This window comes from Microplitis demolitor, chromosome 2 (assembly GCF_026212275.2).
Source record: "Microplitis demolitor isolate Queensland-Clemson2020A chromosome 2, iyMicDemo2.1a, whole genome shotgun sequence".
In the NCBI taxonomy this organism is placed as follows: Eukaryota; Metazoa; Arthropoda; class Insecta; order Hymenoptera; family Braconidae; genus Microplitis; species Microplitis demolitor.
The window spans coordinates 19,045,242-19,066,958 of NC_068546.1; the positions used below are offsets into that span (position 1 = coordinate 19,045,242).

A 21,717-nucleotide genomic window follows, 5' to 3' on the forward strand; every position below is an offset into this window, starting at 1 on the left:
TGCTGGCTCACGGGCAGCTCGAACGCACTGGCACGGCGGTAGTATTTGCAGAGTCATTAAATGGCCGTTGCGATTCCCAGCAAAGGTGTATCGATCGAACCCTCGTCTGATGAGCTATAACCTACCCTTGCTAATATCATGCAAAGCTAGTTTCCCATAATATTATGTAATCGACAGTGTAAATAATTCGTTATCTTCCATAAAATATAAATATACTTTTTGTTTTCCAACATGATAATGCTTATGAATTATGAATGTATGTATGTAGAAGGACAGTGTTGAGCCCTGAGATTCCCATGTACAATTGTCTAACGGGTAAGTGGGTTATTATGGAGAAAACGTCTGTGTTGATGCTACTGGTAGTGCGACTGCTACAGTTACTGTTACTATTGGTATAACTGTAGACAGAAGCTACGCAGTCTCCGCTACGTGGAAATTGCTTATGCATTAAGCAAATGCCAGACGGACGTGAATGCCGGGTGCCGTGGCACCTGCGAAAGCGAGATAGATTGAGGGAGGGTGAATTCCCGGAGGATCTAGTGTGGCTTCCTGACATCCCCTGCGAAATACGCTACCCCAACACGCCAAAGGGGTCTGCACAATTTTTCACTTGCTGCATAACATTCACTGAATGTTCAGGGGCTTTATCTATATGTTATGTAAGTATGTGTGCTTGTGTCCATTTATGTGGATCTATACACTACATATGTGTATGAGTAATGCGAGTGACCGTTGATGCTACTTCATTTCCCTCGTTGGTCTTTGCTGTAATATTTTTCCTCTTTCATTCTATTCCAAGCTCCGTTATTTTTTTTTTTTTTAATTAAAATATAGTTTAATTAATTTTGAATTATTTAAAAAGTTACAAAAGTCCGGGTATAAATAGTTTTGATGTAGTTTATCGTGAATTATTACTGGCAAATTAATATTTGTGTAACTGAATACCCCGAGTTTTAGGACTGAGAATGTAAAACGGAAAACCAAGGGGTTATGGATGCAATAAAGTTGAACGAAAATTGGTACTTGGTGATTCGGTGGTTATAAATCTAACGGCTTATATGCTAGGGTTTCTTAAGTGTTTCCTCATGCACATAAGTCATTTATTCAGCTATAGTTAGATTTACGTTTTAGTTTATCAATCTATAGAATATGATTTAACTAAAAAAGGCTACAAAAGGATTAACAATTAAAGGCGTCACTATTACTATTGATTCTTTGAAACAGCGAATAAATAAAATCCTATTAATTATGAAAACTTCTTTGTCTTTGTAATGGTATCACTGTGGACTGGTTGATGTATCCAAGTAAGACAGCTGATGAAAAAATAAAAGTTAACTGAACAATAAAATAGAGAGAAAAAGAAATCAATTCAGCGCGAAGAGAGATTAAAGTCGCAGTAAATACTGCGTCAGCCGTTTTTTTTCGTTTACTTTCCTTTCATTCGTTCGTCTTGAAGTACGAACGCAATCGAAAGGTGCCCCGATAGGGTCTTAATTGAATCCTCAAGATAAGACATTTTTCAAAGTCTTGAGAACTAAAATTCATCAAATAAAATATATATATATATATATATATATATATATATATATATATATATATATATATATGTGTATATATATATATAACATCTTATTGCTGTAACTTTTGATCATGAGTTCAAAGATATTAACATTTGCCAGGTCAGTAATTAAGATAATTATTTTAGTTACAAAAGGGATGGAATTTATAACAAATTGAATGGTCGGAAAAAATCGGGAAGAGACAAATAATCAAGTCATATAGTGTTTCGTATTAGTATTCCCAGCAAAACATGCACTGTGGCTCTGGATGAACAGTAAAAACCAGAGCGATAAGCGTCATCCTCTCCGTCTAGTGTAGGGACACGTCAGGCATGAAAGACTGAAACCGAGAATGACGAACGTATGAAGGAGGGTAAGGCCAAGGCTGTGGAAGGCTTTTAGTGGATATTACATACCTTCTCGAAGGATATTAAATTCTGAGATTTATCTCACCCCCTTGACCTCCCGACCCCGCGGCGTCGTCTTCTTCTTCGTTTCTACGTCGGTTGGCTGTCTGACTGACTGGGGCTAGACCGACACAGCACCATTACGAGGCTTCTTCATCGTCTCTATGCACACACTCACACTCTGAGGCCTTCACCCTTGTATGGAGACCCTGGGGGCACATGTCGATTGAACGCAGTCACTGCGAGTAGTTGAGCACGCATGAGGGTTGCAACCCAAGAAAATTAACTTCCCCGTTTCCTATTTCCTTATCCTCTTCATTACTACTAAATTCAATTCTAATATCATTTAAATAAATATTTTACTCATATTTGTCTTTTATTTTTTTTTTTTACATTACTAGGGGCTGGAACGCAATTTACAAATAGTTGAATTTAATTAGTGGAAATAAGTTATCTGATAAAAAAGTCTTTGATATTTTTAATGTAGGTAAAAAAACCTATTAGGAATTTGTGGATGCTCTTAGTATATTACTCAGTTGATATTTATAATTTAAGTTTTAAATTATTATGTCCATAAAGCACATGATTTTAAATAGTGTAGTGGTGAGTTTAATAGGTTTAAAAAGAAACTCTTGCAATTTTTCAAATGATCCTCCGGGTAGATGAAACGTGTTCGGAATTGCCCTTGGAATGGTTTAGAGAAGGTGTGGTTTTCAGTCTTTTTTTTATGTACCCGGAACTACAACCCCCGGTGTATTTCCATGATCCCTCGCGTCATAAAAAGTCTTCAATCCCCACGGGAGTTTATTTTTTTTTTTCGCTTTTTTTTATCGTTTATAGCACGTTTGCACGTCGAGAAGGAGATTAAACGTTGCCAGTGATAGAGAAGTTTTTTCTTATTTGATATTCTAAGAAATGCTTGTATATAAAGACGCTTAAGGGTAAATATTTTTATTCAACTTTTTTTATTATTCATCCCGCTTATGAGCGCTTGTGTGTTCCGATAGGTGTAAAGACTGAATAATAAAATACACGTATTTTTTATCAGCTTTAGTTGATAATAGCTACAGCCAATTAGTTTTTTTTTTTTATTCTGTGACATTTATAAATTTTGAAAAAGATCTGCTAAATAAGCTTATTATCATTATAATTTAAAAAAAAATGTCATTCCGTAAAGTGTTGATTCAGATCTTTGGTTGTAAAAAATTTTTTGTGTGTCGACTAATTAATAGTGACTTGCGTTATTCGGAGTGTACCTCCTCGATGTCGACTTATCATCTATCCAGCCCTCTCGTATTCATACCACGTCACCCCTTGACGCACTCACTCGAGGTTCCATTGTTATTACGTAATAAGAGATCCAATTACCGATATTATTCGTAGCGCATACACACTGAAAATGTAATAAATACCTTGTTACAATAACGTGTATCCTATTCTACCGTCATTCTCCTGCTTACTCAGTCTCGTTTCTCTTCCACCCACTCCCATTCTCTGATTTTCTTTGTTTTCTCGGTAAATTCAATCTTCAAGACAATAAAATACCATGTAAATGCAGCTCCACTTTATGCCAAATCGATCACCCGGTGAATAGACGGCCAATAAAAATTTTGTGATAAAAATATAAATTTTATTCCTAATTTTAAAATCTATTTGTTTTTAGTAATTTCAAGTCTTCTAAAAATTTCTTTAACTAGATATTACTTTTGTTTTTTTTTTTTTTTTTTTTCGAACAATATTTTAATGACACTAACTTTTATCTACTTAGAAACAACTAGACAGCACTGGTTACTGTTCTGCATAGTAATTGACGAACAATATAGGAAAAAATATATGTTAACATGACTGATTCATATTAGAGCAGAAGTGAGTCATAGCTTAACACGTACTATTGCTTTTTAACCAGTAAACAGTGCTGTGCTACACAGTAAATGAAACGTGACTGGTTACTGTTAAAATAGTCGCTATTAACATCCAGAACAGTACTTAGTCCTATTCCGACATAGAACGGTTACTAAATTCATGTGTGTCTTTACTATCCCTGACAGTAGAGATCTATTCTAACCTTGCTCCATAGTTGAACAGTATTCTGTCAGTGTGCTTTAATGCGTTTTACAAACTGATAAACTAGTAATTTGTTATAAAAAAGTCATATATTTTATTTACTGTGTAGCTCAGCACCGGTTACTGTTTAAAAAGTAATAGTACGTTGTTAAGCAATGACTTACTCCTGTTCTAATATGAATCAATCATGTTAAAATATATTTTTTCCTATATTGTTCGTCGCTTAGTGTGTAAAACAGTAATCAGTACTTTCTAGTTTTTTCCATGTAGACGAAGTAACTTTTATAAAAATAAAATGCCATTAATGTCAATGTTTTATCGAATTATGAAGATAAAAAATTTTCATCAAGATTTCTAGTGTTACCCTAATTTTTTATGATTTCTTTTTTTTGTGTGTAATCTAAATTTTTTTACTATTTTTCGTAACAAGGTATAACCCATCCAGTACACTTAGCTCTCATCGTCTCGACGTTTACGTAATACGTAACGTCTACTGCGCTAACTTATATTGCGTCGAGGATTACCACGTCGCTCCTTATCTACTCTCACCAGGTCTCGTCCACGCTTCTTCTCTCACCGAGCATGCTACAGCCTACCAGCTTACACTCACCCTGTTCATTTCCTTTTTTAATTTTAATTCCGCAAGTAACACCCACTATTCAATTTATTATACGAAAAAAAAAGTAAATAAATAAACTCAACTAATAATTCATGGAACACGTGTCCAATGGTATTAGGAAAAACGATTAGGTGAAAATATATTGGAAAATCCGTGCAAATTGGATAACGAACTTAACGGAGGGAGTGACGATTCCGGTGCAGAATCATGCTGTTAGTCGGTATCTACCGAAGCCCTTGACGAAAGTTAATCGAGTAGGAATGAGAATCAGAGAGTGAAAGAAGAGATAGAGAGAGTGAGAAAGTGAGTGAGGGGTGTCAGTTTAGAATGAGTAGTCCTGGGTCCCGGGTCTCTTGATTCTAAACGAAAATGCCAAGGGATAGGTCGATAACGAAGATGATTGCACTCGCGCCAGTCGTCAATTTGTGGGGTTTGGGTAACTGCGTTAACTCGCTAATAATAACCAATCTCGAGACGATTTCCTCTCGGCTCGGCCAATCAGAAGACGCGGCACCATTTCCGGTTCTGGAACTCACTGTGTCCTCACACTTCAGGCTTTCTCTACAGCAGTTGTCTCACTTGTGTAGCACAAATGTAACTGGCATAACAGAGTGTACTGCCTAGTGCTGAGTGTACTGCGAGCCCTATCAGTCCAACCAGTCGTCACTCGATTCAAGTAACTCTCTAATTGAATTTTCGGTGGGCGCCATTTTCAATTTCTCGCCAGTAACTTCTAGCTGTAAGAGTGTGTGGGTTGTCAAGGGGATCGGCCACCAATGGTCTCCGTTGGGCTTAATACCGATCGGTTTTTCGACAGCGACAAACAGACACACTGGCACGTTTATCTGACACATCGGAGATGACTTCTGCTTGGGTAAATCATCTTAAAGGATAGAACTGAGCTTCGATTGTGGAAATGAGGACAAGGACAGCAGCAATACCAGTAACAGCATCACCGGCAGGGACATATAGGGGATGAGTTCCTGTTGGTTAAGAGAGCCTGCCGTTCAAGAGCCAAACTACTCGGGCCGCGAAGGCGTGACTTGGCAGTGAGACAGTGCCTCCATGTGTCTCTGACGCTCGATACGAGTGTGTTTAACGATAATCTTCATTTTCAAGACTGTGTACTTGACTGCTGTTCGGAAGTTATTCCCGTATTGCTGGATAAAGTACACCGTATCTGATTATTATCAAACTCCACACTAGACAATTTAACAACAGTGGGTCTAAATTAACTTATATGTGGCGTTAAGCAATACGCCATGTCAAAAAGTTTGGCTTTGCAAATTTAATTACAATAATAATTATCATAATTATGGGTAAGATTTTATGTTGCAGTAAATAATTGAAGGGAGGTTTGATTAATAAATTTTATTTTCAAAGAATTACAGTCTCCATAACGAGCTAAATAAATACGTTGGTCTTTTTAATTGAATTTAAATCCGACGTAGGAATAAAGATATCTCATTATGAAATTAGTTTTACGAGATCTGTGGCCGTAGTTGTCGTTATACGTATCTTTGAAAGGACATCTCGTGGCCTTACTTGAGAGCGGTTGACGACTCCAAGAGCGGTGGTTGGATATAGCGAAGCAGAAGTGCCCCAAGATCTTCAGAGAAGCGAAAAGACTCCTATCGCATTTAATTCGTCAGCTCCCGCGCCTTTTACTTTTGCAACTACTGCTATATCCTCGAGCTCTCCGTAGACTCTCCCTTGCCCGCAGACTCTCTTTACAGCTCGGAAAATCGCTGAAACTTTTAGGATAACTTCTAGGATATAAGTTGCTGCGCTTCTACGTCCTATTTTGCTCCATTTCCCGCCTCTTAATTACTTTGCTAATTCTTAACCGGCATCTTGGTGCCCGCGTTTGAAATAACAACTCGTAGTATCCTCGGACTGAGCGCGTCTTCTCTCGTTTTCTCATCTCAGGCAATCTTGATTCCGTCTCTTCCCAGCCTTTTATTTTTCACTCTCCTTTTTTATATATTTTTTTGACTCATGGGTAAAGAGAATAGATTGCACTGTCGTCCTCGATAGCTTTCTATCCATGTTTGAAATGCAGGTACGTACATACGTCATAAATTCCCCTATCGAGAGAAGCTTCGTGCTTCTTACTTTTCTCTCTCTCTCCCGTTACCGTTGCCATTGCCGTTGCGTCGAGGACCGTGATGCCGTTGTTGAACTTGCGGCCAATAAATCAAAGGAACTCGTATAAATTTGTTACTCGAGGTAAATCGGACGTTGGGCGCCAACCTTATTCCTCTTCCTTCTTTTCGTTCTTACTTCCCAACTCTCTTTCCTCTAGTTCTTATTTTTCTCAAACACCGATACCCATTCTCTCACTTTTTGTTCTACTTCCACATACACGAGGCTCTATCACACGACTTAACGTTTCCACAGTCAACTTTTTCTTCCACAGTTTTTTAAATAAGAAATAACTAAACTCCTAACTGATACATATATCTATGTATATATATATATAACATATATAGATATACAGACACACAAATACATCAATATTTTTCCACTAGCTTGTACACATATCGTCTCGTAAAAAATGTACGCCCGTGAATTCAAAATTTATGTATTACCTACACGATAACTTCTCTTTTAGAGCTTTTTATTATTATTATTCTATTCTATCCGTTTAAATTTATTTTCTTGCTGTGAAATGCCTTAAAAATTTATTAATTTAATATTTTATTCGACGAGTTCTGTGATAAAAGTAGCAACTTGATAAACTCTGCTGGACGCATGCTCAACAAAAAAAAAAAGATTTATTCAATTATTATGATGGAATCATAACCTAATTAGTTAACACGACTATTCGCAGAAGAGTTCAAGATCTTGATATGTACCGGGCGATCGAAATAGCAAGATAATTAAGTGTTTAAATATTTACACGAATTTATTTTATCGGGCATAGGTGCTATCGATTTATCTAAAAGTAGACATACTTACGATTGGAGGAGAGGGGTCGCATAGAGACAGTTTTTTTTGTTTCTTCGAATTAATTTTACTGAAATAAACTTCTGCGTCGTTGATGATGATCACGTCTTTGTTGCTGAGTCACTAGTTCACTGGTAATCCTCTATAACTACCTGGGGCTATTCTTGACCCCTAGATTATGTAACCTATTCATTAAATTAAGTACTCATTGTTATATTTGTTAAACCGCAGTAATAATCATAGCAATATAATTGATTGAATCGTAGGGTAGATAAAATTAAAAATAAATTGTCGACAAACAGTAAATTTAAGTATAGTAATTGGTGATGGGAATGAGTTATAAAGTGTGAGGTAAAATTGCGAACAGAGATCGTGTGGTTTGGCTAGTGCACGAGTACACCAGTAGTACGAGTGGGCAATGGTCATCCGCAAGCTCTTGAGTATCCATTATGGTATAGGTCAAAGTCTCAGTATACGACGTAACAAGTATTGAATCTGTGCGGTGACAAGTTACCCAAGTTTCCTCGTGGATGGCAGCAGAGGAATGAGTTTAAGCAACCAAGACAAGTATATCGCATGAGTATTTCTCTGGGCCAATAACGATGGATTAGAACCAGGGGAAAGAGAAAAGAGACCTTCGTTGTGCAGCTGAGGTATGGAGTAGCTCGTTGTTGAATTGGTGGAAACAGAATATAGCGAACTGAATGCCGCTGGCTATTGTCCAATCAATGCACATTGAGGCGAAGGTTACAGACAACCGAAAGCGGGTGAGTGGAGTGAAGGGATGACACTGACTCTCTGATGTTGTCTCCGTCACTCTGCAACGATCCAACGTACATAAGGGTACCTATACATACTTAATGCATACACACCCATACATAGGAACACTGTCTACAACGCTATCTGCCAACCGCCAATACTGGTCCGGTGATTTAGGCGGATCACTAATTACCTTGAATGACCGGCCTGGATTCACTTAGGTGGACCAACGTGATCTTGGGTTTGAGTATGTATTGTATAGCAGCCACTATATAGCTAGGACAGTATATAGTCTGAGTGGTTGTAGGTCCTCGAGTTAGGTCGATATACCGATCGATATTACTCTAAGACAACCAGTCGAGGCCTAAAGGGTTCGGATAATGTCGCTATTGTTGACAATGATGAATCTTTCATTCGCGTACCGAGACAAAGGGGTTTAACAGTGTGTCTCGTGCGTGAGAAAACTTTTAGCTGGTGAAGTAAGTAGCAACAAAGGGAATCCCCCGTTGAGACGCTGGTGATAACTTTATAATTAGAATACTGCGCCTGTGTTAATTATACCAGCCGAGGATGATTAATGGTGACGGATCGGAAGGGGATCGTCTCTTGGCGAGAGTCTCAGCGAGGTCTCTAATCAGCGGCAATTGTGTCTGAGCTGATGGAAAAAACCGGAAAAACAAAAAGCAATTAAATTAACGGAGTTTTACGAAGCGTTTGAAAGCGCGATTATGGCGGTGGAAGACGAATAATCTTAAAGTGTCGGGCTACCAATCACCATGTGGCTGCTAAATGCGTTTGGTTTCATTTAATAGCCTGGAAAATGACTAGGTGAATAGAGAGGATCGTTTATGACGGTCGGAAATGTCGATTGTGTGGCTATAGTTTCGATCAAGACAACAGGAACTTGATGAGAATGATGATGATGATAGTGAGGGTGCTGGAAGCCGCAAGCTTTGTGGCTGCTTCCGATGCTAACGTCTATCGACGCTGCTCGCCCCGAGACCTAACGTTTGTGTCGCTTTATATTATGCCAGGAAACTGAAGCACGTTATTGCTGTCTTACGAAACACGTCATGAATTTGTATTATTCCAAAGTTTAAATACCGTCTTTAATACTCCTTGCAGAATACAGATACACTGGTTCACATACTTAAAATAAGACCAAGCAAAGTTCAGTTAAATGCGAATAATAAGAGCTGATGAAATCTTAATAAACTTTAGCTTGCTCATTAAGTTCCAGATCTTAATATGAATTAAATCCATTGTCTTGATGCTGAATTCCGTGAGGTTTCCACGAGCAGTTGGATCGTAAAAACATATGCTGGTTGTGTGGGTAACCGTCTTTTACTCGGCACTGACGTTAACTTGTTGATCATTTGTATTCCGAGCATAAAACACCCTTGATAACCTTTAAAAGCTATAATTGCTTAGGTTTACGGGAGCATTTGATCCGGTCTATAAACCAACGGCAGTTCAATAAACGCTCGCTCATCTCGACTCTTTTCTTCCAGATAAATTCCTTCCATCATCTTATTGTTGAATTCGGCTTAAAACCTGCATCCAGGTTTATTCTAATCACAGTCGCGATTAAGCGTTAGTATTGCCAGATATTTCTGAAGGTAAGAAAATTGCAACCCATGGAACAGCGAAAATTCCACTTTTCTAAGCTTACGCTTAATTTTGATTTTACTTTTATGGGTAGTCAGGCTGGTCTTACCATTAAATTATGGTTTATTGTCGGGGTTTGTAATTGTTCGCTTATTGGTGTATTTACCACCATTACCATCCCTAATGTTTCCGAGGTCAGAGTCGGTAAAAGGTATCCTTTTATCTTCAGCTGATTAAATTTTCTCTGACCCAGCAATTTTAAACCATCACCACAATTTAGCGAAAATAAATAACACAAAGTTTAAAATAAAAATAATAATTCATTGCAATAATAGAGAATGATTTTAAACACGATAGAAATCTCGGAAAAATTGGCCGAAAGTATTTTTTTTTTTTTTTTTTTTTTTTCAATCATCCAAGTACTTTCTATCACGACAAAAGCACTCGTGGCTTTTGATTCTCATTGCCGCAAAAACGCTAGAATCGACGTTAAGATATTTTTTTTGCCTTTCGTTATTATTTTTTTTTTTTTTTTGTTCATATTCCTTCTTACTGTTTTTTTTTTTTTTTTTTTCATCCTATTGTCGTTCCACTTACTGGCACCAATGGAATTCAACGAACTATGAATTTTCTTTCTCACGCCATTAACCGTGAAACGTCCCTCGCGTTACTCGAATGCAGCCAATGAGATTTAGCAGATAGGCCGGGGGTAAGAGAAAGTCTCGAGAGTCCTTTCGAAAGAAAGGAAACTACAGAAGATGAACAAGTGGGAGAAGTAGGAGACTAGCGATAAGACCAAGCATTTACATTCTTACCAGGCGCAATTCTCGTTCGCCTTAACAAGGCTTTTCCTTGTGCCCTCGACAATGTTGTGTGTTATGAGCATTTAGAGTATTCGGATGATGGGGATATGCTACAGCAGCAAGTTTGTTTTATATATTCCCTTACCAACACATTAGTCCAAATAGACACACAAACACACACAAGTTCCTTTCAAATCTCACCAAAAAGCTGTGATCATTAAGCCGTGGCTGCCACCCGCTCAACTAATCCAATGTGGAGTTGGCATCCTTTTCCTTCCACATCCGATAAAGATTCTCCTTACCAAATATTCAAAATGCCCTTGACAGCAGCCTCAAGAGCCCTCTTTCTCAGGATAGCTGTGGAAAAAAAATGGTAAAAAAATTCCCAGAACCTATTTGTCAAGAGAATGAGTTTTATCCACTGAAAACTCTACGATCCTTTAGACGATTTTCCCAGTCTCAAACGGCGTTATGCCTCGTCGTTTCAAGGCTTTCAGCTCCATTGTGCCTATAACGCCCACTTAAAGTGTTGCATAAGTGGCCCGTACGACCGCCAACCCATAAGGACCACCAGCAACCGGCATATACCGACCCTTAGTCTGCTCGCTATTTTTATTCTTACTCTTTGTCGTTTAATTCACCGTAAAGAGAATTGTCATCCACTTGCCCATTCACCCGATCTTGTCCTCCTCCTTCTACTCCTTATTGTTCATGTTCTTGTTCTTCTCTTCCTGCTCCTTGTTGGCTAACTAAACTCACGTGTTCGCACATCGCAATAACCCGCGAAAACTTCCCTTTACGGTTATCGTCACAACGCATTTTCCTTGCGATTTTGTTAACGATACTGCTTGCTTTCCTCTTATTTTTTTTTATTTCATTGTCGTAACCCTCACTACAAATGCCAGATAAAATAAAGTAGAATATTATTCTTGGGAATTTTCTAACCACTTTATTTTATTTATACGATGGAATAAAAAAGGACAGAGTTTACCGAAAATATTTAAATCTATCTAGATTAATTTTTCTTTTTTATTTTTTGTCTATCGGAGAACGGAAAATTGAATTCTTCTGAAGAACTAATTGGCAAGGCAATAAATTGCCGGAAGTAATAGTTAAACTTGTGTATATGCGGTTTATAAAATCCGTGGGGTATTGGCCTCGAGTCGTAATTAAAGAACAATCCCGATGCTCTGATAAGAGTCAGCTCGGAAACGAGCGTGCCGCTTTCACCCGAGCCAATCTCGATCGTGCGACTCTATTTCTTTCGTTCTACGGTATCCTTCTGCTATACACTCTCATATATATATATATATGTATATATAAAAGTGTAGCCGAGTATAAGAGTGCCGGAGTAAAAATAAAGCCTGACTACTGACCACTTGGTTCGTTCCGACGCTGACTGATTGATGCTGTTCTTGGCTAGCTTTCTTCTCAATCAACCCACTTCCCCATTACTTAGCTCAACTTTAAACCCTCTCTTCTTATTTCTCTCTTTGTCCCTCTACTTCAACACGAATAAATGACTTTATTCGTTTGTCCTAGGACTTTTTAAGTTAAAGAAACTATATTTCTCATCGTGAGTTTCATGTAACGCCGATCTAAGTCCCGCGAGCCAACGATTAGTTTAGAATCCCTTTTCGCCGTTCAATGTTTAACGGAAAGAGAATACGATACATAAAAAAGAAAAGGTAGTAAAAATAAATTAAAATAAAAGGTGAATTGTGAAGCAGTGTTGAAGACGTTGAAGAAGAATAAGAAGGCTGAGTCGATGGCGTTACTCGCGATAAATAAAATGTAAATTGTTTCAGTGGCGAATAAATTTAAGTTCGCGAGAGTCTCGGGCCTTTTAAAACCAGCCGACGAGGATCGAGTGTTGGTTTATATGTCTCAAAGAAGGAGAAGGATGGGATCGAGGGATAGAATGGAAGGCAGTTTTACGGCAAGTGGGTGATGTGGGTGGTGATCGAGGTTAGAAAAAGAGAACAGGTAAGGAACTCGAATGGTGGGTAGAAGCACGTCGTTATTAATGCGTTCTGTGCACGCGATCTGCTCGAAAGGTCTTAAACAGCCTGGCCAAAGTCCCTCGACTGCAGGGTGGTCAAGGGTTTGAACCCGACCGAATCCTAGGACCACTCCCACCTCTACCAAATCGCTCGAAACCAAAAGCACAATGGGTCGTGTGGTCACGTTATCGTCATGCACCGTCGCAGATATTTCTTCCATTTATTTTCCGATGATCATCTCATAAATATTTTTCAGACGTCTGAACAAAGAGCTCAGACAACTGTACCGAAATTTATATTATTGAGGTCAGATGCCCGACAAGGTGACTGGTGACGAAGACTCAGTGGTCAGATAAAACAGCGAAAATTACAAAAGCGAATGATGGAACCCATCCCCGAATTCGGGGAATGGGGCTGGGACGATAGAGAATACAAGGACGAGAATGCGAAGAAGCTTGCCGCGAGGAGCCAAGTTATGCGCTAATGTCCGCTCGTACCTTTAAAGTAGAATGGGCTTAGCGAGACAGAGGGTGGAAGGGTGGGAGTTGAGAATAGAACATTTGCCTCGTATTCTCTTTGGACGACAGGGTGTCTGACACATAGAATGTTAGCGAGCCTCCCTTATGCGAATCTATGCGAGCGTTTACGAGCACGGGGCTCGTATTCGAGAATCCGAAAATTGCATTCCACCTGCAGCTGCGTCGCGACGCTTCTGTCGTTATTTCTTCTTTACTTTTAAATTTATTTTCTTGTTTATTACCTCAAATTTACGTTGTGCCTACAAAACTTGCTCGCATGTTTATGAAAAGGACACTCTAATTTTAATTCAACGATCTTATTGCCCAATGTCAGCATTTGTTATTTTTTTAAATGTGACGCAGATATAAAGTCATATACGAGTATTTGTATCCCATTTCAATGGTATATATGTAGACTCACTTTCTCGCGTCAAGTGATTCCGTGTTTATCTCTCCCTTCTTCAAAGCGCCTTCTCACTCGAGTGCTTTTTATCTCTCTCTTTTTTATTCACCCCCTTGTGATAGTCTCACCCTCGAAAATGCCACGTCAGTACAGAGTATGGATCCACAGGTTTTGCCGCGTGCCGAGCCACTTTAAATTTCTTTCCACGTCGGCCCCAGCTGAGTTTCCGTTGCGCAGCAGGTGCATCCTCTCACTGGAATTTCTTTCATCTCCAGAGATAATCCCCGTGAATTTATAAATACGTTAACATACCTAAATTCATTATACCCTGATAAATTTAATTAAAACCCCAAGATTCTTATTAAAAAATTCATTTCATTAATTTACCAAATGGGTAACCATTTTCCTGAGAGAACAATTTTGCTTATACATTTTGTTTGTCTATAGAGCTTTTCAATACAATCTTGTACGGTTATATCAATTTATTTTTATTAGAGTATTAGAGATTTTTTTTTTTTTTTATGAATAGTTCTACTACTGGGTCTCCCAGGAATTCGATTGCGACTTGCGGAATCTCAAAAAGTCAAGTTCTCTTATTTTTTCCCTTTATTTTCTATGTATAGTTACTTGTAGATATAGAAGAATTCGAGGGATTGTTCGGCTTCAAAAATTCAAAGCCAATGTTTGTCTCCCTCGAGTCGAAAATTCTCCTGCTTCAACAGGTGGCAACCATCTTTATTATTAATTCCATTATTATTTTTATAAATTATTCGAAAAATTTAACTCTAACACTTGGCGATATTCATAAAACCCATTTAGTTCCTGTTACAAAAATCACGTCCGAAAGATTTGCCAGTACGAAAAAACAAATTTACAGCCGACATATATTTGTCTGGATATAAATCTGAACTGCGAATATAATACCGCGAAACGTTCATTAAATCGTCATTAAACTTTATAAATGCCAACAGTAATTTCCGTGAGAATACTGTATACCAGGTGCTCTACAACCACCTCTGCTACTACAATCACCCTAATGATTCCGCAATGCCGTAGAATACCAATCGGCTTTCAGAGCGCACTGAAAAACGTTATCATTAAAATTAGCCCCCAGTATATATATGAATAGACTTGCATCCACTAATACGCACAAGTGTTGGCGCACTGTTTACACCAGGGTCCGGTCCAAGTTTATATGAATAAATTATCACGATAGCCGATCGAAATGATGAGATCACGAGGGTAAATATTATCATGGGAATTTAGTTTTTTGTTTACTTATCAATCTAATAGAATCTACTCATTTTTGTCTGGAATATAAAGATCTGTAATTATGTGTGCATGTGCATAAGGATGCGTGTGTGTGTGGGTGGATGTGTATGTGTTTAGAGGATGAATTTAAATAGTTATTCAAGTTGGTTCTTTCTCTGTCGTTCTTGGACTCTTTTTATCTCACTACGTCTCTCTAACGACCCAGCTGAATATTTATAAAGCCATGACGCAAAAGCGCCGGGCGGTCGGACGGGGGAGGGACCCCCGGTTGGTCGACCTCAGGCCGCGAACGAAAGCCGCAAGCACGCTCCATAGAGTTTCATTGTAATTGTCTTGTTCTTCTCTTGACTTTCCTTGAAACGGGATCCCGTTGAATTGCATTATGCAAATCGCAATCTCGCTAAGTCACCGGATGGACGCCCGCGTTTTCGCATCCGGCCCGACACGAACCAGACGTTAAGTCCAAAGTGTTGGTTAGAAAAAATATTATATTTTATATAAAAATAATAATAAATTTTAACGTTGAAAATCAGTCTTCGTCCCAAGCGTTCGCAAAATTTTTCGGCAAATAAATTTTTACCAACCGGATGACGGATTCCTCAAATAACTAATTCTTTTTCACTCATCAATTTATTTGCTTTTCACGGGATTTGGTCAGAGGTCCGAGGTCGGAGGGTCGAGGAGTTGGGCCCTTTATGAATATTCAACCAAGCATTTAGTCGTCGACCTAACTCGATTAACAATAGAATAATGGTTCTGACCGAGGACCTAACGTCTAACCCTCAGCGATCTACTGCAGAAAAAAAAAATATCAAAATTCTGTTGTCACTTGAACTAAAGATGAAAAATGACAGACAAGTTCCTCTCGTTCTCGTAAATTTTTTATTTACAGCCTCGAGATACGAATAAATAAAAATAAAAAATAGATAAGTAGCTTGACTACTTTTACGCCGAGAAGCTGAAAGAGAGCTCGCTTCTCGGAGTCGCTATACTACAGTGGCTGTGTCTGAGTAGAAAGAGGAAAGCGGATTATAAAGCGGTTGGTTAAAGAGCAGTTATATTACACAATGTATATATGTATGTATATATGGGATATGGTAAGAGACAGAACGAAAATGAGTATTCCGTAGGAAACCGCGTAAAGCTTCCTCGGTACCCGCACGTAACTAGCTCCAATAGGGGAAGGAAAGGGCGTATAAGGTAGTATACGACTTGTGCAATGGTAGAAACTGTCGAGTTAAGTAACTGCGAGTACTTACTGTAAGTTCGCGCGCAATGAGACCGCTTACATAAATACACCTAATGCTGAAACGCGGCAGCAAGAGGGCGCTCACGTATCGTCTGGAAAATTTTCAACCCTACGTCGTCTTCTTCTCTCTTTCTCTTTCTCTCTCTCTCTCTCTCTCTCTCTCTCTCTCTCTCTCTCTCTCTCTCTCTCTACTCTTTTCCACTTGATTACATATACTGTCTATTCAGACAATCTTTTTACCCAGAAAATAAAGTGACGCGAAAGTTGTTATTTTTTTCTGGTAGCTATTTCTTAAAATTTATTTTCTCTATATTTACACCTCGGAATTCTAACTCGGGTGTTTCTTATAAAATTAAAACGTGTGAATTTTTTTGCGAAGTTACTTTTAAATATTATTTATTTAATTTAACTCGTAAATTCTCTCGACGGCAATGTTTTTGTTATCTTTTTTAGCAAATAACGTTTGCAAAAAAGATTATTTGATGATAAATAAAAAAAAAATAAACGGAAAATATTGCAACACATTTATTTATCTAGCGAGTTATCAAAAGCGTGACAAAAGTAAATTTATAATAAAAAAAAAAAAATAAATTCTGTCGACGCCTCAATTTATCGAAGTCGGTTCTTTTTTTTTTTTTTGTATATTCAGGTAAGGTGAACAAGTTGCGAGATTTGAGTTTCGTTTTATACTTGGACCAAATTTAAGTAAGAAGAAGGAGAAGGGAAACGAGATGCTGGATACTCGAGTATGAAAAGAAATGAAGAGACAAAATGAAGCAAACAAATACACGCGTCAGCCCGACGTGACACCCTTTCGTGACTAGAACAACGATGGAGCCTGGGTAGAAGCGAACGGGATAAGAGTGGGGACAGGGGAAGGAGGGTAGTTATGTGAAGGTGCAAGTCGTGAGTCTGGCCAAAGGGATGACAACTAAGGGGTTGACAAAGTAGTAGGGGAACGTGCTCAAGTAGACAAGGGACACGTCAGCCGCCATCCTTCGCCACTCAGCCTTTTATAGATTATTCACGTACAATGCTGGGTGACAAGAGGGTCTGATAGAGAAAAAAAAAAAAAAGAAAAAGCGCCAGACACGACCGGAAACATTTCTACTAACCATTCACCCAGTAAATGTTACTGCGTTTCCTATTAAGCCACGTACTATTGAGTCCACTTGTGCGATATATCGATATAGGAAATAGGAAATAACGGTGCTTGCCTATTCTACAATCAACATCCACCGGCGCTATATTACGCCATTAAAACTTGATAGGAGAGTGCACATGACCAGATTCAGAGTCGGCGTTTGGTTATCTGCGGGATGACCGAGAAAGGTAGTTAGCGCAATCGACAGAATTGTTAGCAATGTACATGGGATATAAACCGGTTGCCATAGTTAAAGTGTATGGACCCAAGTACAGAGTTCAGAGTCCGAAGTTCACAGCCCGGAGTTCAGAATGTAACAATTTAACTGGTGGCTGGTAAAGCCCAGTCTCTAATGGCTTTCGAACAGGATTGCGGACTGTGATGACGATTTACTCACTCGGTCACTCAATCAATCACTCCCACACTTTCTCTATCATCTCTTTCGCTCACTCTTTCGGGTTATTTACATCTTGAATTCTATTTTGCGAGGTATGAAATCCACGCCAGATTGATAGGTAGCGAAAAAAAAATATAAAAAAAAAAAAATATCGAAACTTGTCATCATAGTTGTCTATATTTTTTTAGCTCTAGTGTTGCTAGCTCGTCATGTTTGGTGTTTTTAATGTTGATTGGACGACTGCCGATTCAGCGGACGTTCGTTTACTGCGATTCTGTTGTTGCATCGTAAAAAAAAAACCTCCCAAAGTACACGCGATGAATTTTTTAAAATAAAATAAAAAATTTCAAAAGAAAACTAAATAAATGGAGGACAAAAAAAAATCATATATATAGTGGAAGGTTTCGCGCGTGGTCACGCGCTATTTTGTGATATCTCCACATTGTAAAAATATCGAAAACGTGCTACTAACGAGACGTGACTTGCCTACTAGCGGATTTGTCCAACTAAAACCACAGAATTTAAAAAAAGTATTAAAAAATCCGTTGAAGCGAAAAATATATAAATAAAAATATTTTACTTCCGCTTAAACATTTATTTACTTTCATCTGTAATTTTGTTTGTTAATTTTTTAAGCTGAAAAAAAATTTATTTGCTGTTAAAAACGAGCATGTAACACGCGGGCTCTATGGGCTGTAGTGGATGTACAGTAAATGTTTTAGTGGGGCATATGAATGTAATTTTGTTAAATTAGTTAGCTTGTAGTTTAATATGAGAACATGCAGAGTGGATAGAGAGGTGTGTACAATATCTATTTATGAACATTGAATGCCAGAATAATAGTGACAGGGTGTGATGCTGATGGTTGTGGCGGAGACGAAGGGAAGGATGGGGTGGGACATTTGGGTTGCAGTTGTGTTGAAAGTGAACATTGTCGTGTGTTAATTTCACCAGCACCAATAGCTGCCTTGACAATATATATATACATATATAGTTATATAGATGTAGGTGTGTATAGTGGACATTTGAAGGCTTCACACCCAAGGCTCGGTACGTGGACGTGAACGACTTGCACGCGTAAACTAACATCCACGTATATGCAACAAACATGTTAATGAATTAAACGGATACGTGCGAGTAGCTTGTGACATCACACAGAGGATAACTACAATTGCTATTGTTACCGAACATTCGTCCGATCGACAGCTATTAATTTATTGCTCTTGAATTATTGTACGGCTGAACCATTATAATTAATATCGCTAATATTTATTGTGTTTTGAAAAAATACGCCCGGGTCCAAAAATTAGAACTGTTTTGAAATAAATGATAACTTCGAATATCTTCTTTAATTTAAGGTTGTAAATCGTATCTGTTTCATGTAGGAATTTAATCTGTTTCGCCTGTACTATTCCATATCCAGGCCAATGTCAGACTTATTTTCGTATGATATTTAATCTGTTTTAAATCACTTTTAGACTAAAAACAGACTTTTTTTTATATAATTAGGGCCAAGATTATTACTTTAATTTAAAAATAATAATTAATAATTAATTGGGTCAAATTTTTGATATTATGGCAAAAATATTGGTCGTATGAAAAAATTTTTGCAATAAAAATTATTCAAAATTTAATTTTATAAAAAACATATCTCCTATAATTTTTTCATAGAACTTGTAAAAAAGTCGTAATTTCGAAATTAAGATTGTGGTAATTATCAAAAATTTGAATCATTTATTATGAATCTTTATTTTTGAATTAGAGCTACAAAATATTTTTACTATCATTGTACTGTAATTAAGAAGGTGCCATAATTATTGATGTTCTGCAATGACATTCTTTTTAGATTTATACATTTGACTTACATTTATCTTGCCATTAAATACGGTTTGTATATCAACGAATGACCCATATTTAATGTTATGAAAATTTGAAACCATCAGTTTACAAATATTTTACTTTTATATACATGGTAATTTTTACTTTGTTAACATGGAAATTTTTCCCATGATGACATAGGAACAATTCCAATGATAACATAGGAACGATTCCAATTTTAACATGGGAATTTTTCCCATGCTATCATTGGAATTGTTCTTATGTAACATAGTTATTTTTCCAATGTTGATATAGGAAAATTTACATTGTCAATGATGAAATAATTCCTATGTTACAAAGCAAAATTTACCATGTGACATAGCAACAATTCACATGTTGGCATAGTAAAATTTACAATACCAACAAAGGAATTTTCCCCATGTGAAATTTGGAAAATTCCCATTTTTTTCTTTCCGTATACTTTTATTCAATACTATAAATATTCAGCCAAAACAACTAAAAAATAAAGCTGTCAAACTTTCATTAACTGCCGACATTTTTAAACAAAAGACACTAAATAAATATTAAACAAAACATAATCAATTCTGTAACTTAAAATATTTTTTATAGATATTGTCCATAAATAAAAATATTACATGTCCATGATTTAATCTAGTTTTGTCCTTGCAAATTTCCAGAACTAAAATTTTTTAAAGTTCAAGAATTAATCCAATTTGGTCTGCCCATAACGCATTGTTTTTTAAAACAACAGATCAAAAACAGCTCAAAGTTTTTATAAAAAATCAAAAACAGATCAACTAGATCAAATACAGTCCAATTAGACTAAAATCAGATCAAATTTTTCGAATTTAAAATTCCCATAGTGAATAAAACGTGAGATAAAAATATAAATTTATAAACTCGACGTCTGTGATCTCAAGTAGTTTTAAAAAATCGGATGAGTTCAGCAAAGCGGATCCGTTTTCTTTGCTCTCATCCCGTTATCCACGAGCTTGTAATCCAGACAGAATGAAGTGAAGAGAATGAGTCAGTAACTTTCTTGGCCGTCCGGTGGTTTGAAATATATGAGACGCGCTTACAATCAACTACCGATGGAGTAGATCGAGAAAAATCCTCACGCTTTTTTACAGCTCAAAGTTGTTTTGCTTCTTTATCACTTAGCTCTTCTTTCTTCCTTGATTTTTTTATGGTTATTTTTTTTTCCGCCACGAGATCTATCACGAGAATCCATCAAAAATTCAATCCGCCCGCTCCGGGAGAAATGGAAACGAGAATAGGACTCAAAAAATAAAATGAATCAACAGAGAGGTCTTGTAGATTCTTTAAGCTGCCAGAGGATAATTTAGTCGTGAATGAAAGTTAAGGAAAGCCTCGAGTTAAACCGGATATAAAAAAATATAAATGTTATACAAAAGGGAACGTAAATAAAAATAAAAAGAAAAACACAAGAAAGTAGTACAAGTAGGAGGGTAGTAGATATTGCCGCGTTTGGATCTTGTAGCATGTGTGGCCCATAAATAACATGTAAATATTTTCAATAACTGCCTCAGCAGCCTCGGCATGAAAAATGCAAACCGCTTTGCGTCCGGTCTCGACCGACAGCGTCTCCTCACTCCCTCACTCTCAAACTCTTCCACTCACTCGCTCTCCCACTAAAATGTATCATGCTCTTGTTTTACTCCATCCTTCGTTCACTCAAACTCTTGGCCAAAAACTTTACCTTTCCCACACTTTACTACACATACGTCTATATATGTAGACACTATGTCCCGTTAAATTTATGACCAGCTCAATATTTGTCTTGACACGCGACCAGCTGGATAATCTCGGTAACATTTACCGTAAGCTGACGTATTTAATTGTCTTATTTAAATTTCAAATTTTTAATAATTCAAAATTATTTAATTTGTTACAGAGGTTTCGGATTCATCACGTTCGCAGATCCATCTAGCGTAGACAAAGTATTAGCCCAGGGAAACCACGAGTTGGACGGCAAAAAGGTGAGCAATAATTAATACATTACTAGTCATTCTATAGCTTATGGTATGATAATTAATGACCGTAATTGGTAAAATAACTTGGGAATATTTCCTCTGGGATAATTAATGATATCGGGCTGAAAAA

General features: G+C 37.4%; 1 protein-coding gene across 4 annotated transcripts in view; it reads left to right on the forward strand.

Annotated features, from left to right (window-relative positions):
- Positions 1 to 21,717, forward strand: part of LOC103568456 (RNA-binding protein Musashi homolog Rbp6) — a 518,165-nt gene that overhangs the window by 279,090 nt on the left and 217,358 nt on the right. For all 4 annotated transcript variants that reach the window (XM_053743035.1, XM_053743032.1, XM_053743034.1 and 1 more), the window contains exon 4: positions 21,509 to 21,593. In XM_053743035.1, the coding sequence (XP_053599010.1) occupies positions 21,509 to 21,593 (85 nt within the window). The remainder of the gene's footprint in view (positions 1 to 21,508; positions 21,594 to 21,717) is intronic.